Source organism: Protopterus annectens, chromosome 11.part0, assembly GCF_019279795.1.
Source record: "Protopterus annectens isolate FY-2018-M chromosome 11.part0, PAN1.0, whole genome shotgun sequence".
Classification (NCBI taxonomy): Eukaryota; Metazoa; Chordata; order Ceratodontiformes; family Protopteridae; genus Protopterus; species Protopterus annectens.
The window spans coordinates 1333835068-1333854896 of record NC_056745.1 but is presented as its reverse complement, the minus strand read 5'-3'; the positions used below and the strand labels follow the sequence as shown (position 1 = coordinate 1333854896).

Here is a 19829-nt window from a genome sequence, read left to right as displayed (position 1 = left end):
ACAAACTCAGAGACTGCACTGCAGTGAGGAAAAGGGTAAACTTCCCTAATTAAGAAGAATATTCCCGAGTATCACTGAGCCGAAAGCTGCTCTCCCTCTGGAGACCACATCCAATTTGTAATGACTGATCAAAGTGGGGGGTTTAGCCCAAGTGGCTGCTACGCAAATGTCATCCATAGAAGCCCTGGAGCAGAAAGCTACAGATGTCGCCATAGATCTAGTGGAATGGGCTTTAACCTGTGGCATAGGTTATTCTGTGGAAGAATAAAAGAAGTGTATGCAGTCCCTTACCCATTTCGATAAAGTAAGCGTGGATACAAAATTTCCCATTCTAGGTCCAGAAAAAGAAACGGAAAGTCGGTCAGACTTGTGCATAATTTTGGTTCTGTCTAAATAGAATCTCAGTTGTCTGTATATATCCAAGGAATGTAGGCAGTACTCTCCTTTATTAGAGAAATTTGTAAATAACACTGGTAGGTCAATGGACTGATTGATGGAGAAGTCAAAAACAACGTTGGGGAGGAAAGGTGGATCCTTCTGGAGCGATACTCTGCCCTTGTGAAACATCAAATAGGGTCTTCTGATGCACAATGCCTGCAGCTCCAAAACCCATTTGGCTGACGTAATAGCTACCAAGTACAAGCATTTCCAAGATAAGAATTTCAGGTCACACTTCGCTGTGGGTTCAAAGGGGGGGGGGGGTTTGAGTCAAAAACTATAGAACTAACGTGAGGTTCCATGGCTCTATAGGCTGCCTCACTGGGGGCTTGATGTGTGAGACTCCTTTGAGAAAGGTTTTACATAAACAGAGAAATGAGAGGTGTACCATCCTGCCCATTATGGCAATTCGAAATTGCAGCCAGATATACGCATATGGTAGAGGCTGTGGCACCCTCTTCAAAAAACTTAGAGAAGTATTGCAAAACCATTGTGACCAAAGCCAAATACAGATCTAGCATGTTATCCTTAGACCAGAGAGAGAGAGGACCTTTTCCATTTCTCCTGATACAGTCTTCTGGTGGCTGGTTTAAGAGAGGCCAGGACAATATCCCGAAGAGGTTAGGTGAGATCAGCCTGCCTGTCAATTAACGGAGATGGAGAAACCAAACTGTCAGCTTGAGACTGGACAGATTTGGGTGGCTCAACCCTTGGGGGTGAGCAATCAGGTCTGGAAGAGGGTCCAGAACCACGATAGGTATAATAGATAAGGCTGAAGGAAGGGGAACCAAACTTGTCAAGGCCAAAAAAGGGCTATGAGGATCACTTCGCATTTCAACCGATGAGCTTTCTTCAAGAAAAGTACAGTTGTGTACACTTACCATAAATGTAGATGTTAGAGGGTCTTGTCATCACATTTGGGTTATCTGCTTGCAGTAGCCCTCAGTCGGCCTGATTATCAAAGTCTTGGGTCCTGTATCGGTTGCAGTCTCATCTTCCATGACGTCAGGCAGTCAGGGGGTATAAAGCATGCAGCTGATGCCATTACATCAGTTTTTCTTGCCCCAGATGTCAGGTGCCCCCCTAATGGGAAGCAATTAAATATACAAGGTTACACCTCCCAACAAAAAAGCAAATACACCAAAAAGCTTTAGGCCTAGTAAAAAGGAAAAAAAAAGGTATTGCCAAAAGTCAGGGGGCTGGAGGGAGGGTAACCAGGACTGCAACAGTGAATATACTCTACTCAAGCATCTACATTTATGGTAAGTGTACACAACTGTACTATGTTCTTCGTGTTTCACTGTTGCAGTCATCACATTTGGGTAGATTCCCAAAGCTAAGGATGGGAGGAGGAAACTAGATAACATTAGGACCAACTATAAGGCCCTGCAAGACTGCAGTGGCAAAGCCAGCTCTGGATTTAGAGAAAATTGTCAAATGGTAATACTTGGTGAAAGTATGTACAGAACTCCAGATAGCGGCTTCTAGGATGTCCCTGGCAGGGACACCTCTGAGAAAGGCTGTAGAGGTAGATGCAGCCATGGTTGAATGTGGTGTTATCCCCTGTGGGATAGGTTTTCCATGGTGCTTATAGCAGAAATTAATGCAATGGACTATCCATTTATAAATGGTTTGCTTTGAAATGGCCTTCCCCTCTGCCCCTGCAGCAAATGCCACCAGCAGTTGTTCCGATTTCCTGAAAGGTTTAGTCCTGTCCAAGTAAAATCTAAGTTGTCTGTGCACATCTAAGGAGTGCAGTATACGTTCTCCTTTGTTCTGTGGATTAGAAAAGAAGGTTGGCAAATGAATAGAATGATTAAGAGCCACACTGGATACTTCCTTGGGCATGAAGGAGGGATTGGTCCTGAGGGACACCCTGTCCGCATGAAAGGCACCACTGCCATAAGGGCCTGTAATTCAGACACCCTTTTTGCTGAAGTGATGGCTAAAAGGAAGGCTGTTTTCCAAGAAAGGAAATTCATCTCTGCACTTGCAGCTGGCTCAAAGGGAGGCAGAGTGAGTTTTTCCAATACAAAGTTAAGGTCCCAGGCTGGAGTTGGGGATCTCCTGGGTGATCTTAAGTTTTTGGACTCTGAGGAACTGCTTGAGCAGTGGATGAGAGAAGAGGGGATGGTTCTCTGTTGTAATGAGCTGAAATGGCTGAGGCATGAATTTTGATGGAGGAAAAGGAAAGGCCCTTGTGAAGCACCTCAGTTAAGTACTGAAGAATCTGAAGTAAAATGGGTGCTGCTGTGCCCATCCCCTGAGTCTGGTTCCAGGAACAGAATCTTTTCCATTTTTCAGCATAAGATTTTCTAGTACTAGGCCTCCTTGCCTTCAGAATGACATTCAACACTTGTTTACTGAGAGATGGTAACAGAGAACAGGTTCAGCCAGGCTACCAGGTTCAGGGTTTGAAGCTGAGGGTGCAGATTCTGGCCATCCTGCTGAGACAGCAGGGTAGGTTTGAGGCAGTTGCCATGGTGTCAACAGTGACACACTGCGCAAGAGGGGGTACACCAGTGTTGACGTGGCCAGTCTGGTGCAATCAATATTGTCCTGTTTGTTCTTTAGTAGTACCTTGGAGAGGAGAGGCAGAGGAGGAAAGGCATAAACCGATAGATTTTTCCAAGTGAAGGACAGGGCATCCAGTTTCCAAGCTTGTTTGTGGGGAGTCCTTGTGCAGAATTTGTCCAATTGGTAGCTCTGGGAGGGAGGCAAACAGGTCTATATCTGGGCTCCCCCATTTGTTTATCGACATGTTGAAGGTCTTTGGTTCCAGTTTCCACTCGTGTGGGTCCATGAGATTTCTGCTTAGCTCGTCTGCCAGTGTATTTAGTTTTCCTGGCAGGAACTGAGCTTATAGGTGCACTTGGTAGCTCAAGGCCGTGTTCCACAGAGCCATGGCTAATCTGCAGAGAGGGTATGAGTGGGTTCCCCCCTGCTTGTTTATGTACCACATAACTGTGGTGTTGTCCGTCTTTACCATTAATTGTCCTGGAAGAATGTGGTCCTTGAAGGCTGTCAGAGAATTCTATACAGCTAACACTTCTTTTTGACTGATATGCAGGTGCATTTGACTTGGGTTCCATTTGCCCTGAATGCACTTCCCTGCCAAGTGAGCCCCCCCATGCATAGTCTGATACGTCTGTTAGGGTTTGTGCGGCAGGAGGTAGAGTGAATGGCAGTCCCTTGTTTTGGTGGCAGTCCACTGCCCACCAAAGGAACTCTAACTGTAGGCAAGGTATGATAGGAATCATTGCTTCTAGATCGTGAGAATTTTGACACCGTAGGCTTTTTAGATACCATTGTAGTTTCCTCATATGCAGTCTTGCATATGGAATTAGGAGAATGCCGGAGGCCATTAACCCCAATGGCGTCGGTTGCATCTTTTATACCCCTGGCACACTGACGTCAAGGAAGAGGCGACAGCAACCGATGCCAGACCTAGACTTTGGAACTTGGGCCGACTGCGGGTAGCCTGCCATCAGGATAACCCAAGTGTACTGACTGCAACAGTGAAACACGATGAACATCTTGTTTATCTGGCGTGAGGAAAGCCACCTGGGAAGTTGTGTTCAAGCTTGCTTCCAGGAATACAATTTGTTGGCAGGGTACAAGATGTGATTTATTTTCATTAATGGTGCACCCCAGAGACGTTAGCACCTTTTCTACAAACGCCATATGACTCAAAAGTATGTCCTGGCTTTCTGCCTGAATTAGACAATCGTCCAGGTATGGGTATATTTGAATATTTCTTTGCCTGCAAAATGCAATGATTGGAGCTAGGCACTTTGTGAATACCCTGGGTGCAGTAGATAAGCCAAAGGGCAGTGCATGAAGTCTTCTGTGAAGCATAGGTATCTTCTGCAGGATTCCCAGATTGGGATGTGCAGGTAGGCTTCCTTTAAATCCAGTGTTGCCAACCAGGCATCCTTGCCAAGCATAGGAAGCAACTGGTGAAGAGTTAGCATCTTGAATTTTGGGATCACAAAAAAAAGTGTTTAGGATAGAGAGATCCAGGATAGGATGCCAGGAGTGGTCTTTTCTTGGCACCAGGAAAAGTCTTGAGAAGATGCCTTGTCCCCTTTCCTCTTCTGGGACAGTTTGAATAGCCCTTACACTTACGAGAGAGAACTTACTTTTGAGCCTCTGCCCACTGATCTGGGGGTAGATCTGGCCAACCGTTTGGGGTTGATAAAGTGTGGAAGTGGAATCTGTATCCTTGAGAAACTACATTTAAAACCCATTTGTCCTGTGTAATGAGTTTCCAGTTTTTCACCTGCAGAGCAATCTTTCCCCCTAAAGGGGCAGTCAGTTGAGAAGGGCTTGGAAGTTTTAAAATTAAGTCACCGAGACAGTTCACCATAGGGGAGAGTCTTACTACTCCCTGCTTTGGAAGTGGGAGCCTCCAACTGCTTAGTCCTGTGTGTACCTTGGGACTGAAGCCTGGGTGTTCTCCTGGTTATGGGTTTGGACTGACTTACTGGAAGAGGCAGGAAAGGACCAATTCTTAGAGGGCCAATGCCTACTAAAATCTTGGAGGCTGTACTTGCAGGAAATCTTTAACAGTTTGCATAGATTTAGCTTTTTCCGCCATCTTTTTAAGTACTTTTTCTGCTTTGTTGCCAAACAGACGGTCCTGGTTTAAGGGAGCATCCTGCAATTTAGCTTTAGCATGATCTGGCAAAGATTACTCCTTAAGCCAAGCATGCCTTCTAAGTACAGACCCAGTGACAGAAGCCCTGCAAGATGCCTCTAGTGAATCAAAACCACACCGCAAGTATGTTTTCCAACTTGTTCAGCAAAATGCATTAAATCCTGTAAATCCTTATTTTCAGCACAGTCAGGAATCAACATAATTTTCTGTTTAAGCAATCCAATAATATGCTGCTGATACTTTAACATATGAAACTGGCAGTTTAAGACCCTAATGGGCAAGGTTGCAGAAGTGTATACCTTCTTACCCCATCTATCCAGTGCCCTGGAATCTCTATCAATGGGGGTAGAATTTTTGGCAGTAGTAGCCTTAATGCCCTTGGGTCACTGTGAAATGGTCTTAGGATCCGCAGTAGGATTTTTAAAGAGGAACTTGAGAGTCAGGAACCCTGTAATATTTAACTGGTTTTCTGGGAGCAGGAAGTAAGGAGTCTAGGGCCAAGCTAAATTCTGAAAAGGCATCATCAACAATGTCCAGGACAGGGGGGGGGGGGATAGCTAAAGACCTGTGTTGAGGCAGGAATAAGAAATCCCTAAGCCTCTTTTTACAATCAGAGTAATCCTGGCTTCCCCAGCGAAAATGCTCCTTAAGAGTATGCAAGGTTTCACCAAAAGAGAAATCCTCTGGAGGGGAAGCAGAGGGAATAGAGTCCTCTGCATCAGAATCCTCATAGGTAGAGAAGGGTAAATCCTGGTTATCAGAGGAAACAGAAATTTCAGAATCCTGATCAGAAGACTCATAAGCAAATTAAGTTCTAGGTCTCTTAGAGGGGGAAGGTTGCCTTCCCCTGATTAAAGTAATAAAGGTCTTCAGCCATTCTTATTTCTTTTTAGGCATAGAGATCTGACCATGTGGTCTGGGTGTCTGTTTTCTAGGCATGGATAGAGTTTTAGGCCTTGAAGAAGAAGAAAATGGCGTCTGTTTAATATGCAAGTCAGTAGGCCTGAATACACCCTTAGGAGCCGGTGCCTGCACAGCGGCTCCAGACCCATCTAAGGTAGACACATCTGCAGGTTCCACAGTTGAAGCATCTCGTGGCACACTGGACTCCAAATGGGTCTCAGTAGAGGCCTGCGAATCTGAAGTAGCAGGTATCAGGGGCTGAGAAAGCACTTCACTGAGTACCAGTACCGGCGAACTGGTGACTAGATTAGGAGAAGCATCGTCGGCAGCTTTGGATCTAGACGGCCTGTCTCAGTCTTTATCTTTGCATTTTTTCGGAATGTCGGTAGTCGGGTGGCTTACCGAAGCCACATCTGGATAATTGAGCAGAGTACCAAAATATTTAGAAGCGTAACTATAGTGACGACAAATAGTTCGTTGCTTAAATAAGGCACAAAACCGGCAGCGAGGTATGTCGTGGTCAGGGCCTAGGCAAAGAATACAGTACGAATGAAAATCTTGGTATTTGCTTTCCACAAGAAATACAATTACTGACTTTTACTGACATCAATTTAGAGCAAGAAAAAGTTTCCCCGATGGGGTACTCAGCTTTAGTTGAAGACTTCCGTTCTGAAACTCGAAAACGAAAATTTCAGGAGTTGGCCGACCAGTACTTGCAAACTGCTTCTGCTTTGGGCACCGCACAGCAAGAAAGACTGGTATAACGGCGTCAGCTGAATGTTTTATACCCCTGACTACCTGACATCATGGAAGATGATACAGCAACAGATGCAGGACCCAAGACTTTGATAATCAGGCCGACTGAGGGCTACTGCAAGCAGATAACCTAAACGTGAGGACTGCAACAGTGAAACACGAAGAACATCTGTGGAATCAGAGGGATGGGGGATAAGCATAAAGAAGTCCTGTGGGCCAAGCGTGAATCAGAGCGTCCCTCTGGGACTCCCCTTTTGGGGAGAATAGGGCAAAACAGCTGCTGCACTTGTTCGATGGAGAGGCGAAAAGGTCGCAGCACGGCTGGCCCCAGTGGCTGAAAATTTCTGCTGCCACATCAGGATTAAGGGACCACTCGTGGGGCAGGAGAATACATCTGCTCAACTTGCCCGCAATCACGTTGGAGCTCGCCGGGACATGCATTGCTATCAGATCACCCACTGCCAAATTCTCATGGCCTCTCGATACAAGGGGTAGGACTTGGTTCTTCCTTGTTTGTTGATATACCAGACTACTGACATATTGTCTGACTGGACTGCAATTATCCCAGAAGGAAGAAAGGGATGGAATGTCTGCAACGCTAAAAGCACCACTCTTAGTTCTAGAATGCTGATATGCAGGTGTGTCTCCAATGTGGACCATGCACCTTGGACTGTCTTTCCCTGGAAATGCCCAACCCCACCCGATCAGGGAAGCATCAGTGGTCACAATGGCCCTGGTCTGAGGGACTGGAATGGGCGTCTCCAAAGTTCTGTGTCTGGTCTCATCCAAAAAATAAGGTCCTGCTTGCAGGAGTTGGTTATCTGGATCTGAAGTACAGAGGGTGGTGATTTGGGAACCACTGAGCCAGAAGCCACCATTGGAGAATTCGCATGTGCAGCTTGGAAAGAGGCACTAATCGGGATTGAAGCTGCCATGGATACTAGGACCTGAAGAATCACTCTCGCTGAGACTTTGTTTTGACAGAGTACCACCCAGAGCTGAAGCTTCAATCTCTGGAGTCTGTGAGCGACACCAGACAGGATCGGGTGTTGAAGACCGCACCGATGAATTCTATCTGCTGGGTAGGGACCAGGTTTGACTACTCCCAGTGCACAGTTATCCCCAAAATTTCTGCCAGAGAAAAAAAGTGTGCATTGTAGGGCCGTTACCAGAAGTGGGAGGAGGTGAGGAGCCAATCGCCCAAATATGGAAACACCCGGAATCCTTGCAGTCTCAAGTGATCTGTAACCACTGCTATGCACTTAGTGAACACTCTGGGGGCTGTAGAGAGACCGAACGGCAAGGCACGAAACTGGTAATGACTGGCTCCTAGCCGGATGAAAAGCAGACTCCTGGTGCGCTTGTCCATTTTGATGTAGTTATACGCATCCCGGAGATCCATCGAGCATATCCAATTGCCCTCCCTCAAAAAAGGGAGACTGGACTGAACCATGACCATCCGGAATTTGGTTTGGGCGATGGACTTGTTCAAGCTGCTTTGATCCAGAATGGGTCTTCAGTCCCCTGTCTTTTTTGGCACCAAAAAGAATCTTGAGCAAAATCCGGATCCGCATTGGTCTGATGGGACTGATTGGATGGCTCTGGTAATTATACTCTGCACCCAACGATTGGTGGTAATAGTGCCAGGAAGATTTTTTGTGCCATATCTTCCCACTCTTCTGGTTCCTGAAAAAAGAACATTGAGGGTTGGAAAAATGAAGGCCTATGGCAGACAGGGTCTTGCCGTCCTGTTCGCACCTGGTCAGCGTGTCCTTCACATTGGAACCAAAAAGGGAAGATGCTTTGATGGGAGCATTCAGAAAGGAAGACTTGAAGGGATCCACGAGGTCACAAATGCGCATCCAGGCATGACCCCTCATAACTACGGTAGAACCCACAGCTCTAGCTGCCCCTTTGGTTACATGTGAAAGCAACCTCATGGAAGAGTTAGAGATAGATTCCAGAGCAGCAAGCTGCGAGGCAACTTTGTCCCATACCTCGTCAGACACCTGCCCTGCGAGTGTTCCAGAGAGTTCTGAGATAAAGTCTCTTTGGAGCCTCGTAAAATGTGCCCAATAGTTCAGGGACCGAATGGCAAAGGTCGCTGATGCAAAGACTCGCTTCCCCAATCTGTCCATGGCCCAGGACTCCCTGCTGTACAGATGGACAGCAGGACTCTTCAGCCAGATCCTTTTACGTGGCCGCCGTCACCACCATAGTGTTGACTGGTAAACTTCTGGACCAATGTGAAAGGAACCAAAGGAACACGGACTCCTCAAAGGAAGGGTTGGAGGACTTCCAGTCACCTTTCTGCTTTAACATTTCAAGGATGTCTCCTAAGGAAACATCATCAGGGGTAGACTGTGGGGCCCCTTCACCATTACTGTAATCAGTGTTTTCTGTAAGAGACTCCTCAGACGAGTCCACGTGCTTCCTCTTGCATCTCTTCCATGGGGGCTCCTCAGTGGGGGCTTCTGAGGAGGACTCGGAAGAGTGGGTACCCTTGAACAGGGGTTTCCTGCGGCTTCCCAGCCTGGTGTCCCAGGGAGGTGGTCCATGACAGCTGTAGCTCAGGGGGAGGAAACTGGGGTTCTGACATCAGTGGAATGCTTCCAGAATCGAGTGCCCTCTCCATCACACGTAAAGCAGGCCCACGCGAAGAGGAATGGGAGCCCAGAACAGAGAGGAGCACACCCCACTCCGTTGAACCCGTTCCAGAGGATGGAGCCTCAAGCCGGATCGGCGCAGACGAGGCTACTGGCACGGAGAATGGGACCAAAGAACCACACAGAACCGTGACCTGAATCGAGGAGACCGCCACCCAATCATGAGCTTGAGGAAGGACCGGTTCAGCAGGAACAGAGGACCAAAGGGACAGACCCGGATCCTCAGTGAGTTCCACTACAGGCGCAGAGACGGGGGGGGGGGGGGTTCCCCAAGAAGGACGTCTGAGCAGAAGGCTTCGGAACTGGGACAGCCGTAGGAAGAGTATAGGATGGAGTCAGTGGAGAGGTCAACCCAAATCCTGCCAGAGGGCTGGATCTTGGTAGTCATAGGTATCCCCCTGGCTGCCAACAGCTGATCCACAAGAAAACACACCACATCACATTCTGAAAGGCTCCTGATGGATCTAGTAGATACTCCAAATGGGGAGTCAGGTCGCTCTAAGAACGAGCTATACACTTTATCTAAGAACAGGTCTATGGACGGAGAGTAATGGGTCTGTGGTGTGTGATCTGCCGGCACCGATGTCTCGAGTTTAGAGACAGGAAGTAGTGAAGTCGAATCCAGTGTTGTCATAATAGAGCTCTGTGCCGAAGGGGGCACTCGGAGCTGAAACAGGAGATTCAATCATCACTGCAGAGATAGGCATCAAAGGCATGCACTGCGCCAAAATGACCACGGGCGCCAAAGTCATAATAGGCGAGGTGAGGTCTACAGTCGGTGCCGGAGGCAGTATCAGAGCTGGCGACAAAGCTGGCATCGATATAGCAATAGTCGAAGCACACGGAGCAGATGAGGACAGTGCCGAGGAGGCAGATTTATGCTCAGAGGATAACTTTTGAATTTTAGGTTTGACAAGCTTACCCTGGTCACCCTAGGGTAAAGAGGGAACCGAATGGGGCCTTTTCTTAACTTTTGTAGGAGGGGGTGAGACCTCCATCACAGAAAGGGCCTCTGAAAGGGGAGATTTGAGCAGTCCCTTCAGAATTAGTTTATTCTTGCGCTCGTTCACAGTGCATAGGCTGAAACTTTGGCAAATCCCACAGGGAGGCTGCACCGAAAGGTAAGGCACCCCCAAGCAATAAACAAAATCATCGTGAGAGTCACTATTAGGTAGTTTACCATTACACGAGGTACAGTGCTTGAAACCCGATGTACCCTTCTTATCTAACATACTGACAAGTAAACACAATTCAAAAACTTCAGATAAAAGGCAAACTCTAATTTCCCCAAGTCAGAAAAAGACTTAAACACAGAGTATATCAACTAACCCAATATCAAACACACCAACTAGAAAAGAAGAACATGGAAGGAATACCACAAGGGTAAAGAGAAAGGGCCATACACCAATGGTACTTAAAAAAAGGATACCAATGGGTAGAAATAGAGAAAATACATCTAGAACTACTGTAATTCGACAGGAAAGACTAACTCACAAATTTTAAGAAACAAACATTTTTCACACAAAATATCAAAAAAGTTTCTACTTAGCTGAGAGCTCGACTGAAATGCAGCTTTACGGCTAAGCGGCAAATGAGATCGGAGGTAACAGGGAGAAGGGCATTGTGGGTAGAAGCTTAGCTCGAGGGTTTTTGGTTGGTGCAAGCTTGGTAATAGGCCAACTCTGTTCCGAGGGCTTAGAACCGAACCCATCAGTGATGAATGCAAAGAAGATTAACAACATCAGATGGGTAACTTTTCCCAATCCATACTGTACTGTGATCTCCATTCAAAAGCTTTGGGCTTTCAAAAACTCGATCATATGGTCTCGACCATATGAATTTCGAATTTCTGAAATCTCGATCAATTGATAGGGACACACATGCATGCACGCACTCACACTAAGTCTGCATTTCTGAAAGGGTGGCTTGTGGATAGACATGCATTACTGATCACTCTAGTTGCTGTGCTGCAAAAGAACCAAAGTGATTTCTGTTCATTCAAAGCACCTTCATAACTGCAGTATAATACTGTCTTAAGACATCCCAGGTGTATGCCACAACTGTCTAATCATAACTGTGTAGCTATGTGCCAATGTAAATGCACAACAGCCTGCCTGGTGCAAAACTGCATATGGCTTTTAAGTCTGCTACTGTACAGTTGCCCATGAATACAGCACTGGCATTTTCCATGGCTTTTTGGTATAGTAGTCTACTTGGCGCATGCCATATCTATGAATCCGACCTCAGTTTGCTTCAGCTATGCATTTCTTTAGCAAAAGCACAGGCATTCATCTAAAAGGGAGCAGTGTGCTCAAATGAAAAAACAAAGCGGACTAAAACAGACATTACCAAATGCAACACTATTAATCTGTACTTAAAATGTGCATTACATTCTAAAATAACTCAGAAGAGACCATGTATTCTTAAACAGCTCAGCTGAACAGGACCAGCCAAATTTGTACCATCTTAGTGGGTACCTCAGTGGACCATTACATATAGACTGTTTCCAACCATATCACAGGTCACAAAAGCAATAGTAAGGGTTACATGCATGGATAATTCAGTTACCAAGCATAACCAGAATGCCTTAAGAAAACCCAGATGGCTGCAAGGATGACAAGCAAAACCCCCATTGTTTGTTCAACTTTCTATAACCCCCCCCCCAAAAAAAAAACTCCTCCCCAGTCTAGTCAGGCTACTTTCTAAATTTAAGTTTCTGCTTATCCCCTATTTTCTGTGAGACTCTGAAATGGATATCCTTGCTGCACATTTGGATCTCAATACTGTTTTCCATTATTCAGCCAAGGGAATCATTTTCTCTAGCCACTTCTACCTCCCATGACTTGGCACACACACCATGTTTCTTTTCTCTGTGTTTATTTTTCTCCTATCTGTGAATGTAGCCAACATTTCCTTGCCGTATCATTTAACTGCCAACATTAATTTCCCAGTCTTCGTGTTGGTTTCCCTACTGTCAAAAACTCGACTATTCTAGTTATTTCTTGCAAGTGTATTCACTAACAACCAAGTCACAGTTCCCTTGTCAGCAACAGAAACAAAACAAAACAAAACAAAAAACAGCACTACTTTGTCAGTTTTTCAAATTGGACCTGGTATATTTATATTATGAGAGAGTAATTTGAATGGCATGGAAATTCATACAACCAGTTTTGGGTTGAAACCCCATACAGCACTCGGCAACAGACAACTATGGGAAGGTGAGCAGCTAACACTGTTAGCCATACAAGAGGTGTGAGGGTGCAGTTACTAATATTGGACTAGCAACGAGTGCCAGAGGACAGAAAGACTATGTCTTCTGCTCCACTAGCAAGAATTATCACTACTACAATAGCAAGATTACCTGTAGGAAAATGATGTGTGCTTGCTTACAGTGTCTTCCAGGCAAATCTCTGGGCTACATAAAGCATAATGACCCTGTCACAGCCTTCTATAGGGCTGCCATCAGGCAGCAGGGTCCTATTCGGCCAAATAGGTTGAAGTGGCCCAAGGCCAGTTCTGCACCTGAACAATGAATAAGAACCAATTTCTCTGATATGTACAGCTGGGCAATGGTGAAAAGGGTCTATGTAGAAGAGTTTACTAATCTAGTAAACTAATGAAATAAAAATGGGAATGAGAAGCATACTGACCTGAAAGGCGTGACTGAAACAAGAACGGAAAAGGACACACAATTTGCAACAACAAACAGTTTTAACCAACTCACTACTTTATTACCATCTTAACAATGACTTCAGTGTCACACTCCACCTGAAAACATTCCAGAACACCCTTGTAATAATCAGTCTCCTTTCCCCAAAAAGGTCTAAAAATTAAACAATGTAAAATACTTTTAACACTATCACTAAGAGGAGGATGATTCTGGATCACACCCAAATGAGATGAAATCCGAAGATAACAGACGTTCAACTATAACAGGTTTTTCTGCTTTCATACCCAGAGGCTTATTTACAAAACATCTCTGCCAAGATAGTGCTTACACAATGGGCCACAGTTACAATACGTACATAACATTACTACAGTAAATGCAGGGAAGGCAGAGAGTCTAAGACCCCTTAGACCATGTGGTCTTACCTGTCATCAATATCTATCCTTATATGAAATATATAAACAGGCCAAGTTTCAAATTCTCTGGATACTTGTCTGCATTACTCACCACGCCCGGAATAGTGGCGTTTTGCATATTACCACACTGATAACATAGCCATAAACACTTCTAACCAAACTTCATGGGGATATATGCCATACTTCTATAATCAATCAATTATAACAGCACTTCTAAGTACAGACAGGACAGTCAAAAATAAAACAAGTGCATCAGGCGCAAGTACAGTATACAAAGCTGTGGGAGTCAGAAGCAAAGCCTCAACTCTTTCAGAGGGAATGCAAAGTGGCTATAAGCAATATCTACACAAATATGTAAATGTCACAGCTTAAGCCCTCACAAAAAGTACAAAACAACTCTTGCAACTTCAGGTGAACTTAGCTAATGAGGCAACTCGATTGCCACAGAGAATGTGGAGAAGTACTGGACTCAAGGCTATAAAGCTGAGCCTGTTTCTGTGTTAAGTGGCTAGTTCTTTTACTAGAGTACTTACTATACAATTCTTGTCTCCAAAGTATGGCAGCGACTGTGCCCCTCTCTCCTTCCATTTCCCACAATATCCAAGAAACTGGACAGACTAAATACTAACTAGTGAGGGCAATTTCTGTAAGGTAAATCAGTGGAGCAGGGAGTATTACAGATAAGCCTTAGTATCTCTGTCTGCATGCTGCACACCTCCTGAAAATATCCCCTCACACAGCTCATCACTGCCTAGGTATGCATGCCTTAAAGTCTTCTATCAGCTCTGTGGTGACAGACATATCCTCGACCAGGTTGTGGTCTCAGGTGAGGTGGACTATGTGTGGTAAAGTTAGTCCAGGTGTCCCACCACCACTAAGACAGTGTACATGAACAACCCAAGACAGCCATGTCTACCAAAATTTTCATTAGGTAATTCGGGTAGTAAACCAGAAATGGGCTGCAGATACGGCCTTCTCAGATATTAGTAAAACACCTGGCAAAAAGCATTACAGGAAAAAAAAAAGTTGAACAGCCTTGGCATGAGTCATAATGCAGCAGCAAGGGTACAATGATGGCTAGATAAAATGACGCAGTTGGTCAGAAAACGGTCACAGTAATTTCAGCCCATTCCGATGAAAGGATAGTAACCACTAAGGTACCACAGAGATCAGTACTGGGTGTAATTATTTTCAATACCTCTAGGAGTGGCACTGTAGGGTTAGAAGGAAAAGTATAACTTTTGGTTAATGACAAAAATACAAGGCTAATACACAAGAAGCTACAACAATGGATTTGGCAAGACTGGAGAAACCACCTAAACTAGAAATCAAGGACAGCTTCAAAGATGCCATTGGCTAAACTATATTTTTCAATGAATCAAGTGATGGCCATAAAAATGTAATTTTTCCTGTAGATGGTCAACATTTTCAAAGAAAGGGGCTATGATCCCCATTGCTAAAAACAGTAAACCCTTGCAAGGACTCTCCAATGGCAGTGAAATTTAGCAGAGAACCATTTGAGGAAAACAACATACAAACACTGCAGCTTACATTCATGAGAAATGACACCTGGGAATCTGCGAAAGTAGTAAACAAAAGTAGACAAGGACCAAGGGTCGTCCTATGACAGTCTGAGGGCAAATAATTAGCAACCAAAAAAGGTAATGGGACAAGTACTGGCATGAACTAGTAGGTGCAATCTTTAGAAGTTCTACTATATAACTAGTGGTTGAGACTGGGGTGGGGGATTCATAAAAGTAATGCAACATATACACCTTTGTATACACACTGAAGTAACCTTTTGGGATTCAGGACAGCCCTAACCTGGTACTGCACAGTGCTCTAGCAAGAAGACATGCACCACCACATAGGGCAGACTCCATGGCTGTGATGAATGCAAATGAGGCAGTCCAAGGGAGAGGCATATACTAATTAGCCATGTGTCTGTGATACAGGAACCACTTCCAGGAAGGCATCTACATGCAAAATGATTTAAGAAATCGCTCAGTCATGTAGACTGGAATGGCTGACTTCACCACATCGAGGGTCGTTTGTCAACCAAATGAGAAAGCACTACAGAGATCGGGGGATGGAGGAGCCTCTAAGCATAAGGAATAACTCTAACCTCAACTGTTATAATAGTAAATATATCAGTACGGGGATAGGCTGTGGACGGAAACACTAGACGAGGGATGGAAGTCAAGTCTAGGGTAAGTATGGGGGCTGTGGCATATGTGTGTGTGGATGGGAGACGGACTGGGGGGATACCAATGCCTACACACGCAGTAGTCAACTGCAGAGACTGCGGATCTGCATGCCGCAGTAGTAACTGTAATTCACAGACAAGCAAATTAGCTGATAATGAGGTAGCTGATAACAAGGTCGTTCCTCTATGGGGCTACCATATCTCTGACTTGCAAAATACATCACTGTAGGAGCGGGGTCTTTCTAGTGCAAGTTGTACAGCTTATGTCAGACCCTTTCATGAGTTCCGAGGCTTTGCTGTGGTATTCATCAGGACTATGTGAAGTTTCACAGAGATAATTTTTCAACAAAAATGAATGTGACAACTGCAGCACAAATAGGTTACAAAAGCTAAATGATCTTTACCAAATACCATACATATAAAAATATGTTTAATATACAAACAGCCAAAAGATTTGAAAGATGAGTGGGGGATAGAAATATGACAGGAACACATCAAAGGGGAAATCAGAGATACAATAAACCGGTTACAGCACTCAAGAAAGTAAAAAGCTCAAGGGAATATGAGGAAGCTTATTTAACAGAAAGGACTGCACAGATTCCTAACAAATTATGGAAACGTTTGTGTGTGCATTGGCAGTGGTTGGCATGGGGGAGAAGAAGAATCAGGTGTTAATTATGTTGACTAAACAAAAAAAATTACAACACTTGAATACTGTTTTCCAAAACCATAACTGTTTCGACATTTAGCTCACTTAATTAATTAATATGTATGTCTTCAGATTAAAAAAAAAAAGTTATATGCACTGTAATTTTAATTTGTAACCTAACTTCAGATGGTAAGCATAAATTTTTACTTATCTGGGTGATTGCTGAAAAGGGTAATACTCACCACTGGAAATACAGAAAGACTTGACCAACCTGTAAATCAAGAGAGATCAGAGTTAATCAATTTCATCATAAAATCTAGTGGCCATTCCGCAATTTTTTTTTTAACATACTCACTTCATTTAAAACTTATTAAAAGACAGTGGATCATGGTGAAGGTCGGAGATCTACTAAAATCCTAAGAATTATAGATATAAAACTTACCTTAAGTACCATACCATTTTTCATGCAGGTGTGGGATTGCCTCCAAATGAACTACACTGGCTAAGTGACAGTAATTTAAATTGAATCTGCTACTTACGAGCAATACATGCATTATCATGCCAAGTACCACCACGACCAAAGAAATGAGAAGATGAAAATACTTTTTATGGTTTCTAATGCTTACTATTAAAAGGTGTGCCCCCCCCCCCCACATAACTCACCATAATTTAGTTTTAATTTCTCTTTATTTAAATGCATTATCACTTGGCAGGGGAAGTAACGCCCCATGACGGATATGCTGTTGTGTATGTGTTTTTTTTTAATTTCTTTTTAAATATGGTATCCTCTCATTGTTTAAAAAAGTAGCATGACAACACTGAGCAGGAAGACAATATCAGGAATATGCCAAGGTGGCTCTTGTTGCTTGTATATATTAAAACACATTATGACTACAGGCATGAGTTAAGAAGATGGGCTGGGTGGACTCTGCTCCAGCTTATCCTTTTGGGATGCTTAAAGTAAACTATGCCTGAGCTGGGCTGCTAATTATGCACCCTGCCCCATGACAGCACATGTATTAAAGACACTACAAAGAATAACAAGCAGTGAAACAAAAGCAAATGTCTGCAAAAGAAAAAAAAAACAACTTAAGCTAGCCAAGCTTGAAAGGCCATTTGAATATATGCAAAACATTTTTTTTACATTCAGAGTAATAAAAGAATCCATTAACCGAAAAGAACTATTCTCACATTCAATCCAGCAAGGCTAGCATCAGTACTACCCATACTAAAACTGCAACTATTTGAACCCATTGGCAGAAGAAAACAAAACAAACAACAAAAACAAAAACAAAAACAAAAAAAAAAAAAAAAAACAAAAGAACTTTCCCAAGTCTTTCTTCCCACTGTGGAGAAACATAATGGGGTTATGCAATCAAGCCACTTAAAGACCAACAGGTCAAAGGGTCGAAAACGTCCCAATTTCGCACTTCAGGGTTAGGTTTCCATACAGTGATGAGAACTGCAGCCAAATCTCCAAACAGCAACGAAGTCTCCAAAGATCAATCACAGAATTGTAACCCCCTGGACTTGAAACAAATGGAGATGCAAGAAAGTACAGTTTTGTACCTACCATAAATGTAGATGTTCGAAGATCCACATTGCTGCAGTCCTTACTTATGGGTAGTCCGCTGTCCTCGGTCGGCCCGAATACCAAAGTATTAGGCTGACGTCGGTCATGGGCGCCTAGATCTGACATCAGAGCGTCAGGGTATAAAGGCGCATGACCGACGTCATATCCTCAGTCTTTTCTTGCCCCAGATGTCAGAAGGCCAAACAAGAAAGGCCACAGCCAAAAACAGAATACCTCCCAAAAACAAGCCCAACAACAACCATCACCTAAAGCATAGCACCATGTCAAACTACAGTGGGGAAGGAGGGAGGGTAATTGGACTGCAGCAATGTGGATCTTGAACATCTACATTTATGGTAGGTACAAAACTGTACTATGTTCTTCATCTCACATTGCTGCAGTCCTTACTTATGGGTAGAATCCCAAAGCAACGGGAAAGGGAGGTTGGTAAAATCATAGAGCATTAGGGGCTGCTAAAATGCCCTGTAAAATTGCAGTGGCAAATCCAGCCCTAGACTTAGAATAAAGAGGAAGGTGGTAATGTTTAGAAAAAGTATGCACTGAACTCCAAGTAGCTGCCTCCAAAATGTCTTTTGTAGCTACCCCCCTTAGAAAGGCCGTAGAAGTAGCAGTAGCCCTAGTGGAATGAGGCCTGATTCCAGCAGGAATCTCCTTACCATGATGGGAATAACAGAAAGAAATACAAAACCCAATCCATTTAGAAATAGTTTGTTTTGAAACAAAGCAGGAGTAGGAGCTCTATGTGGGGGTCTTATATTCTTTGCCCCTCTAAGAAATTGCTTAAACAAAGGATGAGAGAATAAAGGAGGGTCACAATCATAGTGAGCAGAAATGGCTGCAGCATGGACCTTTATCGAGGAGAAAGACAAACCCTTGTCCAATAACTCAGTAAGATATTGAAGAGCAACACTTAAATCAGGTTTGGAGACATCAAAGTCCTTTCCTTTGCTCCAAATAAAAAATCTCCTCCATTTATCAGAGTAAACTTTCCTGGTACTAGGCCTCCTGGCCTCCAAAATAACATTCAAAACTTGTTGTGGAAGCTGAGACCCTCCAGAGTCTAAAACAGAATATGCCAGGCTGTTAGATGCGAGACTGAATCTTGACATTGAGGAAGGGATTGCCCTCTTGTGACAAAGGTGCGGAATCAAAGGCAGAGGCCATGGAGGTTCTCGTACTAAACTCCTCAGTAGTGGGTACCAGTGTTGTCGAGGCCAATCCGGTGCTATCAAAATCATGGTTGGCTTGTCTTGTCTGGCCTTCAAAAGTACCTTGGGAAGAAGAGGCAGAGGTGGAAAGGCATATACATGCAGATTGTTCCAAATGAATGATAGAGCGTCCACCTTCCAAGCTGTGTGATGAAACATTTTTGTGCAAAACTTTGGCAACTGGCAATTTAGTGGAGAAGCGAACAGATCAATGTCTGGAGTTCTCCATAACACTGTCAACTTTTGAAATACATGAGGATCCAATTTCCACTCGTGAGGATCCACTATTTGTCTGCTCAACACATCTGCTAAGGAGTTCTGTGCTCCTGGTAGAAACCTTGCCTGAAGATTGAGGTGTAGATTGAGAGCAGTTTCCCACAAAAACATCGCTTGCCTGCAAAGAGGGTAAGAATGAGTTCCCCCTTGCTTGTTGATGTACCACATGACAGTAGTGTTGTCTGTTTGAATCAACACCTGCCCTGGGTGAAGTAAATCTTTGAAAGCCATCAATGCAAACTGGACTGCTAACATTTCCTTCAAGTTGATATGCAAATGTTGGAGTTTGACAGGCCACGTGTCTTGCACCCATTTTCCATTGAGGTGTGCTCCCCAAGCCTTGTCCGAGGCATCTGTCGTTAGAATCTGACTCGCCTCTGGCCGGGTCAC

The 19829-nt window shown here is 44.2% G+C and overlaps 1 protein-coding gene across 1 annotated transcript in view; it reads right to left on the bottom strand.

Annotated features, from left to right (window-relative positions):
* LMF2 (lipase maturation factor 2) overlaps positions 1-19829 on the bottom strand; it is a 698972-nt gene that overhangs the window by 503646 nt on the left and 175497 nt on the right. The window contains 1 exon segment of the mRNA XM_044088653.1: positions 16607-16632. Coding sequence (XP_043944588.1) covers positions 16607-16632 — 26 coding nt within the window.